General features: G+C 43.1%; 1 protein-coding gene across 1 annotated transcript in view; it reads right to left on the bottom strand.

Annotated features, from left to right (window-relative positions):
• LOC126267220 (acyl-coenzyme A thioesterase 13-like) overlaps positions 1 to 22,804 on the bottom strand; it is a 36,565-nt gene extending 13,761 nt beyond the window's left edge. The window contains exons 1-2 of the mRNA XM_049972197.1: positions 22,607 to 22,804; positions 1,083 to 1,267 (exon numbers count right to left, since the gene is read on the bottom strand). Coding sequence (XP_049828154.1) covers positions 1,083 to 1,267; positions 22,607 to 22,690 — 269 coding nt within the window. The 5' untranslated portion in view covers positions 22,691 to 22,804. The remainder of the gene's footprint in view (positions 1 to 1,082; positions 1,268 to 22,606) is intronic.
• Between the last annotated feature and the right edge of the window lie 267 nt (positions 22,805 to 23,071).

Here is a 23,071-nt window from a genome sequence, read left to right as displayed (position 1 = left end):
CCTTTCAAGACACTATCCATTCCGTTCAACTGCTCTTCCAAGTCCTTTGCTGTCTCTGACAGAATTACGATGTCATCGGCGAACCTCAACATTTTTATTTCTTCTCCATGGATTTTAATACCTACTCCAAATTTTTCTTTTGTTTCCTTCACTGCTTGCTCAATATACAGATTAAATAACATCGGGGAGAGACTACAACCCTGTCTCACTCCCTTCCAACCACTGCTTCCCTTTCATGTCCCTCGACTCTTATAACTGCCATCTGGTTGGATATACATGCAGAAAGATGAATATATTCCTATTCAGATTTGTCTTAGCAAATATTTTGTACCTTTTTGGTACTGATTACAAATGATAATCTCAAAGTTACAAATAAACAACTTTACTATCAGTTTTAAATGTTTAGTGATTCTCATAAACAAGGATTTTTTACGCGTTACAGTTTGGCTGACTAAGTCATCACAGACAATGTATGCTTGTGTCAAATGTGCTATATCTGTGTACTGGTTGCAGCACTTGAATTAGTGTTTGACCCCTCAAACAAATTCACAGATGAGAATTGGCTGTCTAACTTATGACTACAGTCCTGCCTGATATTGTTTAGGTCTTCTCTCTCATGTCTCCTATTCTCTAATTAACTATTGAAATCTAAAGCCATTTGAATATGCTTACTTTATCAAAGTGTTGGTCTTCCTCTTTAATTTTTACCCCCTTCTTTTCTGTGCTCATTTTCTCTCCCATTTAATTTAGCATCTCTTCATTAGTTATCCAATCTACCCATGCGTTCTTTACCAGTCTTTTGTAATACCACATTTCAGAAGCTTCTATTATGCTGTTATCGACTTTTTATCACCCATGTCTTAATTTATCAGTTTCCACCTTAAACTTTCTAATTTCTTCCATAGTCCTTTTCTTCCTCTTCTATCCTCCGCCTTCTGCCTCTCTCTTTCTCTCTGTTTCTTTGGGTGCATTCTCAAATTTATTTTAATATGTGAATGTGTGTTAGCACTGTTCAGTTAATCCCACCATATGCACTGTCTTGTTTCCTCTTTTAATTTTTTCTGTGAATATTTAAAACTCACCTCACATTTATATTCACAGAAACAGCTTTAGGTCTATTTTCATGTGTCTGAAGAGCAAACATCGACATCTGGTCAACCAATGTTGCTATGAATCCACCATGCATAGTTCCTAGTGGATTCTGATGTTCCTCTGCAATGGTAAGTTCTCCTCGACATTTCCCCTCTCCAGCAGATGTAATTCTAACCTAAAATTAACATTGAACATTTCATACACAGAGAAAGAGAGAAAATATAGTTTATTTAACCAAAAATATGCAGAAACATCATTTAGATAGAAACTAGTAGGATTTTTTTCTGCTAAGCATGGCTGTTAGTAGTCGAAATATTTTTACATATTTTTTACTGCACCTCATCCCCCACTGTGTCAAGTTTCTCCATCCATTATCACTGTGAACTGAAAAGTCTTCATAGCTCACCTTGAGAGAGAGAGAGAGAGAGAGAGAGAGAGAGAGAGAGAGAGAGAGAGAGAGGAAAAGAAGAAGATGATCTGAATAGTAATTCTAAAGAGTGAATATTATAGAGTTTACCAGACTGTATTTTTATGACTAGTTATTTCATGTACCAAATGATTTGTGCCCTTGTGTTTTGCAAAATCACAAGAAATTACTTTTTGATACTGTGATTTCATAAGCAATATATTTTCCATGGCTTTGGTAGAGCTGCCATTTGTAATCTGTTTAACAAATGTTTAAATTTAGAATATTTCTCTTAAAATCCAAAATATACAAAATCCAAGAAAATCAATATATTCAAAAAATTTGAGCCACAGTATCAGCAGAACAATTTTTAGAAACATAACATGGTACAAAAAATGGGCTGTATCTTGAAATTGGATCTTAATTAATTAATGACTTTTGAATTTCAAAATTTCAAGACAAGCTAATTACTAGCTCCAAATCAGGAATAACTGATCTTCAAAACTGGCTATGTCATTCATTCTCAACTGCATAGTAATTAATTTATGATATTTTAAAATCATATTTCCTGATGTAATAAACTTTAACCCTCCATCCCATGGGACAAGTTTAGGCACAAGGACTACAGGAGTAGTCCAATTTAAAAAGAGAACTTTAAATTTTTGCTTTAGGTGTTTTTTTTTTTTTTTTTTTTTTTTTTTTTTTTTCAACCCACCTACTGGAAGCTACTGTGTCCATCTAGAATGGGAAGGCAGTCACTACACTTGTAGTCTGTGTGACTAATGGTGGGTAAAGACAAATCAACTGTATCACAAAGTTCAAGACTGAAGAAATTGTAGCTGTAATAATAATAAAAATGATAATAATAATGATACTAATAATAATACGAAATACTTTACAAAATGGAAGAGCTGACAAATATATGTAAACTTATGGTGCAATCATGGTTTTGTAGTTTTGATAACAACACAATGAGGGGTGTCTGTAGCATGTTACTGGTTGTATTAAACATGCTACATTGCAGGAGATATTGTTGCAAAATACAACTCAACTATTGAAGTACTGTTGTAATGAAGATGTGTTTTTGTAGTTCTATTAGTCATGCAGCTATATGTTCTGTGCTTCTGCTTAAAAGTTTACATGGATTTTCTGACAGAGACAAATATTTATTAGCCAACATGGTCATTCTATGTTGGTACTGTGACACAACTGCAGGCAGGAGAAAACTACAGTTACATTTCCTGAGGACATGCAGCTCTGCTGAAGAGTTTAATGATGATAGTGCCCTTCTGTGTAAAGTATTCCAGCAGCAAAACAGCTATCCATTCAGATGTACAGGTGGGAACTATGCAGTGTGTTCTTTCCAGTTCAACCCCTCATCAATGGCTATACCTAAAAATTTTGAATTTTCTACCTTAGCTACCGATTTCTGATCAAAGTCTATATTTATTAATAGTGTCATTCCATTTACTGTGTGGAACTGTATATACTGTGTTTTGTCAAAGTTTAATGAGAGCCCATTTGCAGAAAACCACTTAATGATTTTCAGAAAAACATCAGTTACAATTTCATCAGTTAATTCTTCTCTGTTGGGTGTTATAGCTACAATTGTATCATCGGCAAAAAGTACGAGCTTTGCATCTACGTCAATATAGAATGGCAAGCCATTAATACATATTAAGAACAGCACAGGACCCAAGACCAAACCTTGTGGCACCCCATTCTCGATTGTTCCCCAGTTTGAGAGATCAACAGCTCTTTGGATATTATGTGAACTACTTATTTCAACGTCCTGCACTCTTCCAGTTAGGTATGATTTAAACTATTTGAGCAATAAATAGTATGTCGAGTGTAATTCTAGAAAGATCTGCTAATGATATTTTTATGGATATTAATAAATGGTTTAAAGCCAACTCACTGACATTAAACTTCGAAAAGACTCACTATATGCAATTCAGAACCTGTAAGAGGTTTCCACCCAGCATGTGCATAAACTATGAAGAAGAGCAGATAGAAGAGGTTGACAGTCTTAAATTCCTGGGATTACAATTCGATAATAAAATCAGTTGGGAGGAGCACACCACAGAACTGCAGAAACACCTTAACAAATCTGTATTTGCAATTCAAATGTTAGCAGACATAGGTGACAAAAGAAATGAAAAAGCTTACATACTTTGCCTACTTTCATTCCATAATGTCATATGGTATAATATTTTGGGGTAACTCTTTAAGTCAAACAAAAGTTCTCAGAGTCCAAAAGTGTGTAATTCGTATTATTTGTGGAGTAAATTCACGGGCGTCCTGTAGAAACCTCTTCAAAGAACTGAGTATACTAACTACTGCCTCTCAGTATATTTACTCTTTAATGAAAATTGTCCTAAATAATATATCACTTTTTCCAACAAACAACTCAGCTCATACATACAATACCAGGAACAAAAATGATCTGCACAAGGGCTTAAAAGCACTTACTTTAGTTCAAAAAGGGGTCCACTACTCAGGAACACTCATCTTCAATCATTTGCCAGCAAACATACAAAATTTGGTTACAAATAAAGATCAGTTTAAAAGGCGCCTGAAAGACTTACTAGGGGCCAACCCCTTCTACTCCATTGATGAATTTTTTAATAGAAACAAATGATGTATTGTATATACTCATACTATTAGTATTGTTATTTCAGCTAAAAAGAAATTGACATGTTCCACATCCACAAGGATCTCCTCAGCACGGATCTATGGAATGAAAAACTTCTCTTATCTAATCTAATCTAATCTAATCTAGCTCAGCACCATGATCAGAAAGGCCATTCTCAACAGGACAAAAATTTATGTTTTTAAACTAATCTTGGTATATAAAAGTATTATCTATCAATGTGCTGCTGTCCTTTACTACCCGAGTAGAAAAATTAATGATGGATGTCAAACGGAAAGAACCGAGCAAGACTTCCAGGTCATTCTTCCTATTACACTCTTTCAGTGAATCAAATAATAATTTGCTTTCCCCTAGCTGACAGATAGCACAACATCTCGTGGTTCTAGGCGTGCAGTCCGGAACCGTTTGACTGCTACGGTCGCAGGTTCGAATCCTGCCTCGGGCATGGATGTGTGTGATGTCCTTAGGTTAGTTAGGTTTAAGTAGTTCTAAGTTCTAGGGGACTGATTACCACAGCTGTTAAGTCTCATAGTGCTCAGAACCATTTGAACCATTTTTGAGATAGCACAACAAGGCATCCAAATTTTTGAAGAATAAATGAAAGTATCCTGAAAGGGACCAATATACTGTTACAATTATAAAAGAGCCCTCCTTTAGTTTAAGTTGACAGGCACATACTTCTATATGTTGCACTAGACAAAACTTTTGGTATCTAAGCTTTTTACACAGTGATAACTTTTGACATATATGGCAACTCCTCCTCTCACCTTATTCTCTCTACTTATATGTGCAGCTAGTTTATAACCTTTTCCATATCAGACACAATGTGATGCTCAGACAGGCATAGTATATCTATTAAATTATCAGATTCAATGTCATCTAAACAAACCAGGAGCTCATCTACATTATTCTTCAATCCTGGAATATTTTGGTGAAAAATGGTAACATTATTTTTTTTCTTTACTTTTGTGAGAATCTACTTTTTCTTTAATCCACCAACATTTTGGTTAAATATGATAACATTAGATATAGTGGGTATTAGTAGATTGTGGTGGTAAGAAGACCAAGAGCTCTGATCAGTTGAATACAGGGTTATCAACACCAAATGAAACAGGGTAATGCAGGAGTAGGTGTAATAATGAATAAGAAAAAAAGGAATGTGGGAGAATTACAGTGAACAGCATTGCAAATGGATTATCAAACCAAAATAAACACAATCTATGATTCATCACAACAGAACACACATGTATGCCTATTAGTCCTACATTTGATGAATAGACTCAAACATGAAATTATTCAATATGATAAGGGAGATATTAATTCAATTGAGATGGAGGTCTATAATTTAATAGTAGAAAAAGGAAGAGAAGGAGTAACAGCATGCAAATATGGATTGGGAAAAGAAATGAAGTGGGAAGGGAACTGATAGAATTTTGTACAAAGAACAATTTAATGATTGCTACCGGTTGAAAATCAGGAACAGAGTTAGTACACATGGAAGAGACCTAGTGACAAGTAGTGCTTCAGAGAGATTATACAATGGTAGGACAGAGACTTGAAAAGCAGATTTTAAAATGAAAAGTTTTTCAGGAATAAATGTGGACTCTGACCACAATTTATGATGAGGGACATGCACATTAATGCTGAAAAATGCAGAAAGCTAGGAAATTAAGATGACAGGACTTGGATATGTTGAAACAACCAGAAGTTGAGAGTTTCAGGTGGAGCATGAGGCAATTATTGACTGAAATTGGTGAAAGAAAAACAGCAGAGAATGAATGGGTACCTTTGATAAATGAAATAGTGAAGGCAGGAGAGGAGCAAGTAGGAAAAAAGACAAGGCCCTTAGAAATCCTGGGATAACTGACTGTTTTTGGAATCAGTATTTTTCTCAGATTCTGTACAAGTATAGATCTGCCATTATTTCCTCAAACTGTATTTGTAGCTGAAAGAAGGAAGACTGTAACTTAATTCCCATAGACATCAGTGTCTCAGGAGAGACAGCAATAAGCTTAATCAGCTGAGAATAGTGTCAATAATAAGTCATGGCCCTGTCAAAGGAACCTCCTCAACATTCACCTGAAGTGATTTAGGGAAACTATGAGAAACCTGCACCAGAGTGGCTGGATAGGAACAAGAATACCATACATGAGTCCAATGCCTCATCCTCCGTCTGTTCATTGTCCAACCATTTGTTATAATGTGTTATAAGGTTCTGTAACCTTATCATAGAAGTGTATTATTTTTGAGTAAAAGAATTCGTGAACAATTACTTTAACTTCTTCTTTGATATTTAATAGCTTATCCCTGTGACCTTGTTGAGGTGGAGTGGCCTGTATGCTTCAGTGACAGACAGCTGTATTGTAGATGAAACTACAATGAAGGATATCTGTGGAGAGGAAAGAGCTAGAGCTACATGTGGTTCCAAAAATAGATGAGTAGCATTTTCGGTAGTTACAGGGGCAACAATCTGGATGATTGACAGATCTGGTCTTGAAAAATTAGCCAATATGGACTTGCTATGTTGGCGCTACAGTCAGCTGAAAGCAAGGAGAAACTGGTAGACTGTTATTTGTTGGTTGGTTGGTTGGGTGTGGGATTGAAGGGACCAGACTGCTAAGGTCATCGGTCCCTTGTTCCACGATAAAATCACACGAAATAAAAACTGTCAGTCGTTAAAAACGGAGAACTGAGAGAAGGGACGACACAATACAAGAAAGGCAGACAAAGACCAGACAAACGGAACTAAAATCGCACCGAGTGTGAAGGTGGTTGGCCGACCATGAAAATAAGGAAAAGCCAACCACCAAATGACATTAAAACCCACAGTTTAAAACCACAGGCCAAAGGCCCAAGGCAATACAGGAAATAAAAGGACAAACACTCAAATCATACGATAAAAACCCCCTGCCCGAATAAAACTCAACACGAGGTCCGCCATAGCATCGTCATCACATAAAAGGGCAGGGAGGGTATCAGGCAGCGCAAACGTCTGCCTGAGTCCTGTTAAAAGCGGGCAGTCCACCAAAATGTGGACCACCGTCAGAGCTGCCCCGCAGCGACATAGCGGTGGGTCCTCCCGGCGCAACAAATGGCCGTGCGTCAGCCACGTGTGGCCAACGCGCAGCCGGCAGAGGACGACAGAGTCCTTCCGAGAGGCCCGCATGGAGGAGCGCCACACACGGGTCGTCTCCTTCACCGCCCGAAGTTTGTTGGGCGTGGGCAGGGTGCGCCACTCGTCACCCCAGGCACCAAGCACTTTCTGGCGCAAAAGCGACAGGAGATCACACTCCATAAGGCCGAGTTCCAGAGCCGGTGAACTCACTGCCTGTTTAGCCAGCGTGTCAACCCGCTCATTGCCCGGGATGCCGACATGACCTGGGGTCCAAACAAAGACCACGGAGCGGCCGCAACGGGCAAGAGCATGGAGCGACTCGTGGATGGCCATCACCAGACGGGTACGAGGAAAGCACTGGTCAAGAGCTCGTAAACCACTCAGGGAGTCACTACAGATGACAAAGGACTCACCTGAGCGGGAGCGGATATACTCTAGGGCGCGATAGATGGCAACCAACTCGGCAGTGTATACACTGTTCCCGGGTGCCAGCGATCGTTGCTCACAATGAGCCTCTAGAGTAAGAGCGTAACCAGTGCGACCAGAGACCATCGAACCGTCGGTATAGGTCACGGCAGATCCGGGAAACTCGGCAAGGAGAGCAACAAAGCGGCGGCGGAGGGCCGGAGGAGGGACCGAGTCTTTCGGACCCTGTGCCAAATCCAGCCGAATGCATGGTCGGCGCACACACCAAGGGGGCAGACGGAGATTGGCCCGGAAAACAGGCGGGAGAGGAAAAAACTCAATCCCACACAGTAGAGCCCGGATGCGAACCGCGATCGTACACCCTGACCGGGGCCGCCTGTCTGGAAGATGGACGATCGAGTGCGGGAACAGGAGACGGTAGTTGGGATGCCCTGGCAAGCTACAAACGTGGGCAGCATAAGCGGCCAGAAGTCGGTCGCGCCGGATCCGCAATGGAGGAACACCAGCCTCCACAAGTAAGCTGTCAACAGGGCTTGTCCGAAATGCTCCTGTGGCGAGTCGGATCCCGCAGTGATGGATGGGATCCAGCAATTGCAACGCTGATGGCGACGCCGAACCATAAGCCACACACCCATAATCAAGGCGGGACTGGATCAGCGCTTGATACAGCCGGAGAAGGGTGGACCGATCGGCACCCCATCCGGTGTGGCTAAGGCAACGGAGAGCGTTTAAATGCCGCCAGCATGTTTGTTTAAGCTGCCTAATATGAGGCAGCCAAGTCAACCGGGCATCAAATACCAGTCCCAAGAACCGATGCGTCTCTACCACAGCAATAGGTTCACCGTCAAGGTAAAGGCGTGGCTCAGGGTGAACCGTGCGACGCCGGCAGAAATGCACAACGCAGGTCTTAGCGGCCGAAAACTGGAAGCCGTGCGCTACAGCCCACGACTGCGCCTTGCGGATAGCGCCCTGCAGCTGGCGCTCAGCAACTGCAATGCCAGCGGAGCTGTAGTAGAGGCAGAAATCGTCTGCATACAACGAAGCTGCGACGGACGATCCCACCGCCTCAGCGAGCCCATTGATCGCAATTAAAAACAGGGAGACACTGAGGACAGACCCCTGTGGGACCCCGTTCTCCTGGACCCGGGAGGAACTATGGGACGAAGCAACTTGCACGCGGAAGGAACGAGACGACAGAAAATTCTGAATAAAAATCGGGAGCGGGCCCCTAAGACCCCACCCATGAAGTGTGGCCAGGATGTGATATCGCCAAGTCGTATCGTACGCCTTCCGCAAGTCGAAGAAGATGGCAACCAGATGTTGGCGGCGTGCAAAGGCTGTACGGACGGCAGACTCTAGGGAGACCAGATTATCGACGGCAGAGCGGCCTTTGCGGAACCCACCCTGAGACGGAGCCAGAAGGCCTCGAGACTCGAGGAGCCAACTCAACCTCCGGCTCACCATACGTTCTAGCAACTTGCAAAGAACGTTGGTGAGGCTTATGGGGCGGTAGCTGTCCACCTCCAGCGGGTTCTTGCCAGGTTTCAACACGGGGAGGACGATGCTTTCTCGCCATTGAGACGGGAACACACCCTCAACCCAGATGCGGTTGAAAACATCTAAGAGGCGTCGCTTGCAATTCACAGAGAGGTGTTTCAGCATCTGGCTGTGGATGCGGTCTGGCCCAGGAGCCGTATCAGGGCAAGCAGATAGGGCACTCTGGAATTCCCAGTCGCTGAAAGGAGCATTGTACGACTCCGCGTGGCGCGTGTGAAAGGAAAGCCTCCAGCTTTCCAACCGCTCTTTCTGGGAGCGGAAGGCCAGTGGGTAATTCGTAGATGCGGAACACTGAGCAAAATGCGCTGCTATCCGGTCCGCAATCGTGTCGGAGTCAGTACACACCACTCCATTCAGCGAAAGCCCAGGGACAGAGACAGGCGGCCGATAGCCATGGAGTCCCCTAATCTTAGCCCAAACCTGCGATGCAGAGGTACGGACGCCAATGGTGGAAACATACCGTTCCCAGCACTCCTGCTTCCGTTGGCGAATAAGGCGTCGGGCACGGGCACGGAGCTGTTCAAAAACGATGAGGTTCTCCAAGGACGGGTGCCGCTTATGGCGTTGAAGAGCCCGCCGGCGATCTCTAATCGCCTCTGCGATCTTGGGCGCCCACCAAGGCACAGTCCTCCTCCGAGGGGACCCGGATGAACAGGGAATCGCAGATGCCGCCGCAGAAACGATGCCGGTGGTGACCGACTGAACCACCGCATCAATGGTGTCAGGGGAAGGAGGTGCGATAGTGGCGAGAGAGGAGAACAAGCCCCAATCAGCCTTATTCAGAGCCCATCTGGAGGGGCGTTCAGAAGAGTGACGCTGTGGTAGTGACAGAAAGATGGGGAAATGGTCACTACCACATAAGTCGTCATGGACACTCCAGTGGATGGATGGTGAAAGTCCGGGGCTGCAGATAGAAAGGTCGATGGCCGAAAATGTGCCATGGACGACGCTGAAATGTGTCGGCTCTCCCGTGTTTAAGAGGCAGAGGTCAAGCTGCGAGAGAAGAGTCTCGACATCTCTACCCCGGCCAGTAATCGCGGCGCTACCCCACAGGGGGTTATGGGCCTTAAAGTCGCCCAGTAACACAAAAGGAGGAGGCAGTTGTGCTATCAATGCAGCCAACACATGACGTGAGACATCACCATCTGGCGGAAGATACAAACTGCACACAGTAATAGGCTGAGGCGTCCACATCCTTACAGCGACAGCCTCTAAAGGTGTGTGAAGAGGTACACATTCGCTGTAGACAGAGTTAAGGATGTAGACGCAGACTCCACCAGATACCCTCTCATAAGCTGCCCGGTTCTTGTAATAACCCCGATACCCACGTAGGGCAGGGGTCCGCATTGCCGGAAACCAAGTTTCCTGTAGGGCAATGCAGAGGAAAGGGTGACTGCTGATGAGTTGGCGAAGCTCAGCAAGGTGGTGGAAAAAAGCGCTGCAGTTCCACTGGAGTATTGCTTTGTCCATGTCCGAAAAAGGCGTGAAGGGGCCGAGGAGGCAGATCACGCCACTGGGTCACCTGCTGCCACCGATGAAGGACCAGTACAATCTGCTTCCATGGCGTCTGAGGGTCCGGCGAGATCCAGGTCCTCAGCGGACGCCCGGATCTCCACCTTATCCTCGGACGCAGGGCCTGTAGGGAGCAGTGGGGTGGATGCCACCGCGTGGTCCTTGGCCTTAGAGGTCTTCTTCTTCGTCTTGTCTCTCTGGTCCTTGGTTTTCATTGGCTGGGAGGGCTCCAGCGAGTCAGTCTCCGAGACGGAGGAGGAGCGGGAAGCCCTGCGATCAGCCGCTGGTCTGCTTTTCTTCCATTGGCTGACGTCACCCTTCCCAGAGGCGGAAACCTGGGAAGGAAGGGACCCAAGGGACCCTTTCCGTGCTATTCGAGCAGGGGAAGTTTGAGGCTTCCCCAGCTTAGAAGTGGGGACTGATGTCCCCGATGGTTGGGGGGTTGCTGCTCCTGAGGCAGGTAGTGCAGGAGCAGCAGGGAGTGAAGTGCCCCCCACCATCAAGGGGGCAGGTGTAGCATTCCGGCTCTGAGAGGTGGCAGTCTGAGGGAGAGCTAATGGGGCCATAACAGTAGTAGCCGCGGCGTAAGAGGCAGGCATTCGAACACGATGGAGGCGTTCGAACTTCTGCCTGGCCTCAGTGTATGTCAGGCGGTCCAGGGTCTTATACTCCATGATTTTGCGCTCTTTCTGGTAGATCCTGCAGTCCGGCGAGCAAGGTGAGTGGTGCTCTCCACAGTTTACACAGATGGGAGGCGGAGCACATGGAGTATCGGGATGTGATGGGCGTCCACAATCTCGACATGTGAGGCCGGAAGTACAGCGGGAAGACATATGCCCGAACTTCCAGCACTTAAAGCACCGCATCGGGGGAGGGATATATGGCTTGACGTCACAACGATAGACCATCACCTTGACCTTCTCAGGTAAAGTATCACCCTCGAAGGCCAAGATGAAGGCACCGGTGGCAACCTGCTTATCCCTTGGACCACGATGTACGCGCCGGACGAAGTGAACACCTCGCCGCTCTAAATTGGCGCGAAGCTCGTCATCGGACTGCAATAGAAGATCCCGATGGAATATTATGCCCTGGACCATATTAAGACTCTTATGGGGCGTGATTGTAACCGGAACATCCCCCAGCTTGTTACAATCGAGTAACCGGCGGGACTGGGCGGAGGACGCCGATTTGATCAAAACCGAGCCCGAGCGCATTTTGGACAAGCCCTCCACCTCCCCGAACTTGTCCTCTAAGTGCTCGACGAAGAACTGAGGCTTCATGGATGTAAAGGATTCACCATCAGCTCTCGTACACACCAGGTAGCGGGGCGAGTATGGTTCGCTGGCATCCTTAGTCTTTCGTTCCTCCCATGGTGTAGCCAGGGAGGGGAACGATTTGGGGTCATATGTAGTTGCGTTGTATTGAGCCCTGGAATGCTTAGAGACTGCTGGCGGCTGGCCACCAGCAAGAGATGATGTACCACGCTTCATTGCGGGTCATCCGCCCTGATGCCACCTACTCCGACCAAGGGCCCTCCCCACGGGCGCCACCCAGCCTCAGCAACGACCACCTGGCAGGATGGCCATTGCCGGGAGTCCCAATGCCCCAAGGAGATAGGCATCTACTCCTTGGCATACGTGGGGAGTTAACGGCGCTGGCATCAGCAGAGCGATCCCTGTGTAGTCAGGGGGCTACAACCAACAGGGTACATGGCGGCCCCACCACAACGGACTGGCTACCGTGCTGGATTTCAGGTGATGTAGTCCAATATCGTCATTGGCGCATAAAGCGGCACAGCATAGCAGACTGCAAGAAACCGCACCCAAGAACAAATCCACGCCCAAGAGATGGTAGGTGAGCGGGACTGCTAAGCGATGACGACAAACCTGGCTAGAGATGGTAATGCTTGATGGACACATCGCTCCTTGTAAGGCGCCCTTCCCCAATCGGCTCGCTCTTCGGAAAATTTAGAAGGATGGAGGTCAAACCCGTTAGGGGACCATCTCACAAGGCCAAAACGTTTGAGACTCCTTTTAGTCGCCTCTTACGACAGGCAGGAATACCGTGGGCCTATTCTTACCCCCGAACCCACAGGGGGAACTGTTATTTGTCCCAATAGCATATGGCTCTACTGTATGGCTTAGTTATGATAGTATCCTCTTGGGTAAAATATTCTAGAGGTAAAATAACCCCTATTGAGTGTTCCAGGCTCAAACTACTCAGGAAGATGTCTTCAGGAAAAACAAAACTAGAATTCTATGGGTTGGAATGTGGAATACTAGATCCCTTAATCATGTAGGAAATGTATAGGTTGACATTAGTAGGCCTATAATGGAAATTAGTGAAGTATGGTGGTAGGAAGAACAAGGTGTACAAAGTTATAAATACATCAAAAATGGGTAATGGAGAAGTAGGTCTAATAGTGGATAAGAAAATAGGAAAGTGGGTAAGCTGCTATGAATAGAATGTAGAAGCATTATAGTAGCCAAGACAGATATGATGTCAACACCCACCAATGTAGAAGTTTATATGCCTACTAGCTACATTATGAAGAGATTGAAAGACTGTGAAGTAAAATACACTCCTGGAAATTGAAATAAGAACACCATGAATTCATTGTCCCAGGAAGGGGAAACTTTATTGACACACTCCTGGGGTCAGATACATCACATGATCACACTGACAGAACCACAGGCACATAGACACAGGCAACAGAGCATGCACAATGTTGGCACTAGTACAGTGTATATCCACCTTTTGCAGCAATGCAGGCTGCTATTCTCCCATGGAGACGATCGTAGAGATGCTGGGTGTAGTCCTGTGGAACGGCTTGCCATGCCATTTCAACCTGGCGCCTCAGTTGGACCAGCATTCGTGCTGGACGTGCAGACCGCGTGAGACGACGCTTCATCCAGTCCCAAACATGCTCAATGGGGGACAGATCCGGAGATCTTGCTGGCCAGGGTAGTTGACTTACACCTTCCAGAGCACGTTGGATGGCACGGGATACATGCGGACGTGCATTGTCCTGTTGGAACAGCAAGTTCCCTTGCCGGTCTAGGAATGGTAGAACGATGGGTTCAATGACGGTTTGGATGTACCGTGCACTATTCAGTGTCCCCTCGACGATCACCAGAGGTGTATGGCCAGTGTAGGAGATCGCTCCCCACACCATGATGCCGGGTGTTGGCCCTGTGTGCCTCGGTCGTATGCAGTCCTGATTGTGGCGCTCACTTGCACGGCGCCAAACACGCATACGACCATCATTGGCACCAAGGCAGAAGCGACTCTCATCGCTGAAGATGACACGTCTCCATTCGTCCCCCCATTCACGCCTGTCGCGACACCACTGGAGGCGGGCTGCACGATGTTGGGGTGTGAGCGGAAGACGGCCTAACGGTGTGCGGGACCGTAGCCCAGCTTCATGGAGACGGTTGCGAATGGTCCTCGCCGATACCCCAGGAGCAACAGTGTCCCTTATTTGCTGGGAAGTGGCGGTGCGGTCCCCTACGGCACTGCGTAGGATCCTACGGTCTTGGCGTGCACCCGTGCGTCGCTGCGGTCCTGTCCCAGGTCGACGGGCACGTGCACCTTCCACCGACCACTGGCGACAACATCGATGTACTGTGGAGACCTCACGCCCCACGTGTTGAGCAATTCGGCGGTACGTCCACCCGGCCTCCCGCATGCCCACTATAGGCCCTCGCTCAAAGTCCGTCAACTGCACATACGGTTCACGTCCACGCTGTCGCGGCATGCTATCAGTGTTAAAGACTGCGATGGAGCTCCGTATGCCACGGCAAACTGGCTGACACTGACGGCGGCGGTGCACAAATACTGCGCAGCTAGCGCCATTCGATGGCCAACACCGCGGTTCCTGGTGTGTCCGCTGTGCCGTGCGTGTGATCATTGCTTGTACAGCCCTCTCGCAGTGTCCGGAGCAAGTATGGTGGGTCTGACACACAGGTGTCAATGTGTTCTTTTTTCCACTTCCAGGAGTGTACAAGAAATTATTCCGATAGTGAAGGGAGATGAAAATTTGCTTATGGTGAGGACTAGAATTCAAAAGTATGAAAAGGAAGAGAAGGAAAAATAGTAGGCGAATTGGTTTAAGAATCATGAAAGGAGCTTGTATACATGGAAGAGACCTGGAGATATGAGAAGGTTTCAACTCGATTACATGACAGTAAGACAGAATTGTAATTGTAAAATATTTCCAGGAGGTAGATGTTGACTTTGGCCATAATTTACTGGTCGTAAACAGCAGAATAAAACTGAAGAAATTGGAGAAAAGTGGGAAATTCAGGATGGGGCCTAGATAAACTGAAACAACAGAACTTGTTGAGAGTTTCATAGGGTGCATTAAGCAATGACTGACTGACACAGGGGAAAGGAATACAATAGAAGACAAATGCATAGCTTTCAGAGATGAAATATAGAAAGCAGTAGAGGATCAAATAGACAAAAAACCAAGCCCTTAGACAACACAGGAGATATTAAATTTAGCTGATGAAACGAGAAAATAAAAATGCACCAAATTAAGCAGGTGAGAGCAAATGCAAATTTTAAAAAACTGAGATTGACAAAAAGTGGAAAATGCCTGAGCAGTAACTCTTAGAGGGCAAACACAAGAATGTAGAAGCATGTATGATCAGGGGAAAGATAGGTGCTGCCTATAGAAAAATTTATTTGTATTTATTCATTCATCCAAAAAATCTTTCCAGATTGTGGAATTTTTTGTCACACTTTTAAACAAAAATTTAGAATTTTTTTTGGTGTTTATCAGTAGTTTATTCCCTTCAAACCACCTGTTTTGATGTGCTGCAGTTTTATTTACTATTGCTTGTAGCTAACTTGTGTTGTTTCCTGTAATAAGGAAGTTTGTGTCATTTGGATGAAAGTAAAATAAAATTGCCAGAGCACTTTGTTTCTGTCGAATGTTTGCAGGGCATTGTGTATAAATCACAGATAGCACTAGTTGTTGATTTATTTTTCCAAAATCCATGCTGAGTATCAGTGGGAATTTTGTTTATCTCGAAAAATTTCATTAACATATCATATTTTACTTTTTCTATGATTTTACTAAAGGCTGATAATAAGGCAATTGGTCTACAGTTTTCTATATTTGATTTGTCTCATTTCTTATGAATAGGGATCACTTTAGAATTCTTTAAACAGTCTGGAAATGTGCCTGTCAGAAATGATGAATTGACTGTATCTGCAAGGGGCAGCGGAATGTTGTAATACATTGCTTTATGATGCAATCAGGAATACTATCAGTTCCTGATGACACTTTCTTAAGAGTTGATGCAACACAGATGGTTTCATCTGGAGTGGATCCACAAATATAGATTGAAGAGGAACGTAACTGCGCTTTGTTTTTCAGGTTTTTTTTAACCATTTGTATTGTCACTGACTGTTAAATTATTTGTAATATCTGCATAGTAACACCTGAAAAGACGAGTGATATGTTGGGGATCAATTACACTCTTGTTCTCATGAGACAGAGTGTTATTTTTCATTTTAGGGGACACTTTATATGCTTTCTTCTTTATTATGTTCCAAACTGTTTGGCTTTTATTTGCTGACACTGTTATGGACTTATCATTGGCCCTTTGTTGGCTGGCATATCACTCTTTCATAGATTTGAACGTATTTTTGAATGTTGTTGTTCAGAAGTGGGCGTATGTTGTTTTTTTCCTGTATCTGTGTAATTCTCTTATCTCACAATTGAGATTTTTAATACCTGTTGTTATCCATCTCTTTGCTTTTGGAGTTGTGCTTCTTATTACTTGTATTTTGAGAGGGAATGGAATTTCAAAGTATTTACTGAAGATGCTAGAGGATTTCGTGAACTTTTTGCTGGAGTCATCTGTTCGTAAAACTTCTTCCCACCTTTCTCCTGATAATAGAGTTGAATGTTTCTTTTTGTAGTTCTGTGTGGGCAGCAAGTAGCTTTGGAGGGTGACAACTTGAGCTTCATGATCACTAAGCTTGAACTTATACATTCTGCAGTACAGTTTGTATTCATAAATATCTGATCCAGGGCAGTGGAAGCAGTTTTTGTGATTCATGCTGGGGTTGTCTGTTTTAAGTTGAATGTATCAGTGAGGTTGAGCAGTAGTTCTTTTCCTTTGCTGGTTCCAAGAAGATCAGTGTGAAGTCCCCATACAGCACTGCTGATTTCTTGTCTAGATGGAGCTTGTTTAGTATATATTCAAGCTACAACTGTTTTTCCCCATTGACTTCAATAAGTGCCCGCTCAAAGTCCCTCTCTGCATTGAGATGCTGAAACTTATTAGTAGACTTATATGTTCGATCTTGCTTTACGAAAATTACAGTACCTCCATTTTTCTGTAAAAGTGTTCTTTGGATAACAGAGAATCAGCTGTATCAATATTAAAAGCTCAGCTGGTAAGCCAGTAGTGGAGCCTACTAAGCAAAGAAGGAAAGGCTGAAATGTCGAAGGAACATATAGATGGTTAATACAAGGAAAATGAAGACATGTTAGAAAGGGAAGAGGATAAGGATAAAGATGAGACGGGAGTTATGAAACTGCAAGAGTAATTTGGCTGAACACTGAAAGACCTAATTAGAAACAAGGGCCCTAGAGTCAATGACAATCACTTAGAATTATTGAGATCCTTGGGAGAGCCAGTCATGACAAAATTATTTCACCTGGTGTGCAAGATACATGAGATGGATAAAATATCCTCAAGACGTTAGGAAAAATATAATAATTCCACTTCCAAAGAAGACAGGCACTGACAGATATGAACATTACCAAACTAACAGTTTAATAAGTCATGGCTGCAAAATGTTGACAAAAACTATTTGCAGAAGAACAGAAAAACATACAGTAGCCAAATCAGAGGAGGTCACTTTGGGTTCCAAAAAAACACAGGAACATCCAAGGCAATATTGACCCTATGATTTAACTCAAAAGATATACTGAAGATATGTAAATATATTTGTAGCTTTAGAGAAAGCTTTTGAAATCTTGACTGGAATGCACTCTTTGAAATTCTGAAGGTACTAGAATGAAACTTGTACAGAAACCAGAGAGCAGTTATAACAGCCGAAGGCAAAGAAAGGGAGGTAGCAACTGACAAGGGAGTGAATCAGTGTTGTAGCATATCCTTAATGTTATTCACTTTGGGGACTGAGCAAGCTGTAATGAAAATAAAGGAGAAATTATAAAAAGCAAGAAATAGAAATTTTTATGTTTTCCAACAACATTCAAAATTCTGTCAGAGGCAGTAAAGGACTGGAAGGACAATAAAACAGAATGGAAAATGTCTTGAAGAGAGGTTATGCAATCAGCATCAAATAAAGGAAAACAATGGTAAGTAAGTGAAGTCAAATTAAATGAGACAATGTAATGGAAATTAGAACAGGAAATGAGACACTGAAAGCAGTAGATGAGTTTCACTATTCACAGCAGAACAACTGATGATGATGACAGAAATAGAGAGGATACAAATGCAGACAGACTACAGTGCGAAAATCATTTCTGAAAAAGAGAAATTTGATAACATTAGTATATATTTAAGTGTTAGGAGGCTTTTCTGCATGTATTCCTTGAACAGAAGTGCAACATGATGATAAACAGTTCAGACACAAATAAACTAGAAGCTTTTGAAATGTGCTGCTACACAAAAATGTTGAGGATTGTGTAGGTAGATGTAAAACTAATGAGGTGGTACTGAATCGAATTTGGCTGTGGAGAGAGGAGGAGGAGGAGGAGGAGGAGGAGGAGGAGGAGGAGGAGGAGAGGAATAAATAATGGCACAATATGACTAAAGGAAAGGCTCAGTTGACAGGACATATCCTGAAGCATCAATGGTAACTGCAGAAGTAGACCAAGGCGTGAATATAGTAAGCAAGTTTGTAGGTTACAACAGTTATGTACAGATAAAGAAGCTGGCATAGGACAGACCAGCAGAGAGAGCTACATCAAACCATTCTTTTGACTGAGGATCACAACAAAAACCGCTCACCTGAGTGCAGCATCTTCAGTTGCAGAAAAATGAGGCAATTATGTACAAAGGGTGGGATGCAGTAGCCAAGGGTGATGGGATAGCAAATGATCAGATTGCTGCAAATCAGAAGATTCAATGAGAGCTGGTATAGCATGAAATGTCCATTTCAAACAGTAATGGAACTCTGCAAACAGTAGACCACGAGAGAAGGCCTTCAGAATGTTTAAAATGAAAATTAGTGGTACTGCAGCCATTTCTTGTAATAAGAAAAAAAATGAGGAAACAGTAGTAAAAATCTTCCATGATAATATTCAATCCCTCATGTATCAAAATAAATAAATTACATGTGTTAACAATATGTTCTTGTAAGATGTTTTCACAGTATGCCTTTCAGCACACTTGCTCTCACCAGCATCAATCAAATCAATCTCCCTGCAAAAATTTACTCTTGCTAAATTCTGATCCTGTATATGAGTTTGCCACATACTATAGAAAAAATCTACACAGTTCAGACATATTAATGTTCAATGTCAGAGAGCAATAATCATTCACAGATGGCAGATAGCATCACTATCAATGGAGGATATATAAAGTATGTCAGAGGATGTGGAAAACAGTGCAGTCAATGTCATAAAGCAGAAACGAAGCAGTTTGTTTTACATCCCAAAGATGGTCATTGGATTTGGGGCCAAGGATGGAAGAAGTTCCAAAATGGCTAAGTTTGTAAACTGTTTGCATGTCGCCATGGTTAATGTGATATCACGTATCGATACCATGCCGCTGGCATCTACAGTGCACACCCACTGAGCCACACTTCCAACGGCTCAGTACCATGAGCACTCCCTGTCGCCACGATATAGGATGGCCAGCGCAAGCCTCAAGGCCCCACTTGCACTAGGAACCACTTCACTAGAAGATGCCCTACAGGCCTGGCCTTGTCGCGATTCTGACATCGTTTTTCATGCTGTAACTCAGAGTGCCTCTTCCTTCTTGACATTGAATTAGCTGTACTATGATTCTACTGCATTAATTGTTATGAGTCTTTGTTCACTCAGAGAAATACATGTAAATCTTCTGTTTACTTTTTTAACTTGTTCATTAATCATTTCTGCTCCTGTCCAGTTTTCCTCTGGCAACAGTTGCTTCACCATTCCGTAGCCCACCTCTACTTACTGTTGTGTATGAAGTTGTACACAACAGTTAAATTATACCGTGCATGGCAAAATAGTGCTATCCACAACTGGCACTGAAGTAGTTGTGGTTAACCAAATGACAGTTGCAGAGATGTGTACAGACAAACCAACATGCAGCTGTTGAATAACTGACTACCCAAATTAATCAAGACTGCTAACATTGTCCTGTCAATAACAGGTCAGGGGATGGTGTTGCATATGGACCTCTGCAGAAGGGGTTCATGCACCCATGGAGACTGCTGTTGATTGGTGATGGAGGCTGGAATTTGGATGCCAATACTGCAACTGAGCGTCCATTGAGTGGCGACAAGCAGCCTTTTTAGATGAATCATGGTTTATGTAGCATTGGACAGATGGCAGTTGGCGTGTACAGCATGAAATGCCTGAAAGCAAACAACCTGCAACAATTGTTGGAAGGGTCCAGGCCGTAGGAGGGAGCGGTTGTCAGTATCACTGGAATTGGCATGGCTGCATATCCCTGTCAGTACCTTCCAGAACCTCAGTGATACTTTTCCCGCACATCTCACAGTGGTCCACACTGCGAAAGGTGGTTATTCAGGCTTTTGATAGGCGATCAGTTAATATGACTGGACCGTTTATAAGTCAACAGGATAACTAAAATCAACTCATTTTGTGATGACAAGGATTTCGAGATAACAGCAGTCTAAGACTCATACATAAACTTAATAATTTCTCCTGAAGGAAATTTTGAAACACACTTCAGAAAAGAAAGAAAGTGTCCATCGACAAAGAGAGTGCAATGAATTATAAGATAATAATGTGTGGTGATATAAACATGAGGCTTAATCACTGAAAATAAATGCAAGTACATATTATTTGATTTAATAACAAGCATATAACTCAGAATCAATGCTAAATGTCTGGTCTAATTGTTGCCACTTTTGCTAATATATATCTGTCGTGACTGGGCTTATGAACTATCTGTTCCTAACAATTTTAAGAGAATTTATTTTCTTTCATCAAGATATGCCCCACAACTCTCACAGGTGTTGTGTTTGGGTTATAGCCAGCTTTTGCGCATAGTGTTATATGAATTCCAATGCTTTTTTTGAAGAAGTTTATACTTCGGTATTTGGCTAAGTATGCTTTGGGAGCTGATCACTGTTAACACTATAAATTTTAATAGTCTGGTCTATTTATCTATGACTGGCATTTCTATGAATGTTAAACTATTATCTTGGAATCTCCTGCACTGATCATTATCTGGACTGGATAGTGAGTTTGGTACAGTTTATAGCAGTTTAACAAATGCTATTATTAATGTCCAGAGTATCTAATAACTGCTTCACTTTGTTACTGTATGAACATTGACTTGTTCCACATCCCTGGTTTTCTTTCATGGGATTTACAGAACAAGTAAATGATGAAAAACTCAAAATTCTGAAGTTAGTGCTCCAATGATAGCTTGCCCTCCCTCCCCCATTTCCTATTTAAACTTCTCACGAACGCATGCACAGGGAGCTTCTGTTTTTATGGCTGGGTGGGGGAGATTAGGTAGTTACAAAAAAAATGAAACAAAGATGGAGAGCTGCCTAGGATGTAATCACCATGACATTTATTATTTCTTGATCCGTTTGGAGCGATCTGTGTTTTCAGCAGTTTCTCTACATTATGCCACATAAATGCTAATTTTTTACGAATGCCCAAGACTTGTTAACATGGAGTAACACAATCCACATGTAAACATTCGATCACTCGCCAGTGCTATTATTAAAAGTATTATCAAACCATTATTACTCAAACTCAAAACGCCGCCCTAACAGGTCTCGGAAGGTCCGACGGTACCGACCGACCACCTAGTCATCCTCGGACAACAGAGGCGTCACTGAATACGGATATGGAGAGCATGAAACCAGCAAATCATCTCCCGCCGCTTCTCAGCTTTCGTGACCTGTAGCAAACCTTTATAACTAAAATTTTGTTGTTGAGACCGTAAAAGTTATACAGGCTTTGATAATACTGCAGTTATATGGCAATGACAGTCTGTTGATAATGTTTTGAGTTAATTAAATTAGAAATGCCTGATAATGCAGGAATTTACATATTCTTCACATGTCATTAAAAATGTTGTTTCCTATATCACTCGCTGAAATCCGAGACATCGTACATAGTTTCTGGGAATAATTATAGTTTTCTTATTTTAATCTAACATATAAATTTTAAAGCGTCTAAGAACAATTTTGGAGTGTCTATGTTCCAAGCGTATTTTCAATTATGAAATAAGGATTCCGAATGAGTTAAAATTTTGGTTTGCAACAGCAGGATTGTCCTACTCCTAATAAACAAATGGCGATCACGTATTGATGCATAGCCTCTGGTGCCCAAAGAATCGCGTAAAAATGACTTCGAACATCACTGCCAAAACAACCTTCAGCTTTGTATGGAGCGAAAGTGTACTATCGAAAAGGTTTTCCTTTCTCTTGTTTACGCGAAACTGCAAATTGCAAAATGCAACCTGTGCACTACCATCTCCCAATCCACCAGAAATTTTTGGCAAAGGGCCTATGGCAGGTCAGCAATACCGCACTGGTCACATAACCTTGTAGAAGATACACATTCAGTTGCACAATGTTTACGACAGGATTCAATTAGTTGCCCACAAACCGAGGATTCCTAATACGTTACTGCAATTAATTACCCTGACGTTACCTTTCGTAAATTTCTGATAAATCCTTTGTCTTCTGCACACATTTTAGCGAATGCAGCGATGTAACTTGCGCCTTGACGAGCCATATTTTCTATCGAAGAACTAAGTATATGTTTACTAAAAACGCCCTATTGCAACTCACTGTCTACGCAAGAGGCCTTCTGCTATAGCAGATAAGTATGAAGGTCGACAGGCAAAGGTTCGAATTCACGTGCGAAGTCGGTACCCTTCAATGTACGTTAAACTATCGAAAAAAAAATACATTTACCTGATAAATTCATTGGCTACCAGATTGAACTGCTCTTTTCAAGCGACCAAATCATCGTGGCTGATTTACTTATAGAAGAATAGTGTTAAAACGCTATCATAGCTTCTGTTACTGTTAGTGTGAATCAACTGCTATCGACTAACGTCGCTAGAGAATGGCCTAGTGACAGAAGCTCCGTATACAGTTCGTGTGATGTAAA

This window comes from Schistocerca gregaria, chromosome 4, assembly GCF_023897955.1.
Source record: "Schistocerca gregaria isolate iqSchGreg1 chromosome 4, iqSchGreg1.2, whole genome shotgun sequence".
NCBI classification, from domain to species: domain Eukaryota; kingdom Metazoa; phylum Arthropoda; class Insecta; order Orthoptera; family Acrididae; genus Schistocerca; species Schistocerca gregaria.
Note: the sequence above shows the minus strand (reverse complement) of the source record. Positions and strands in the feature narration are given on the sequence as shown.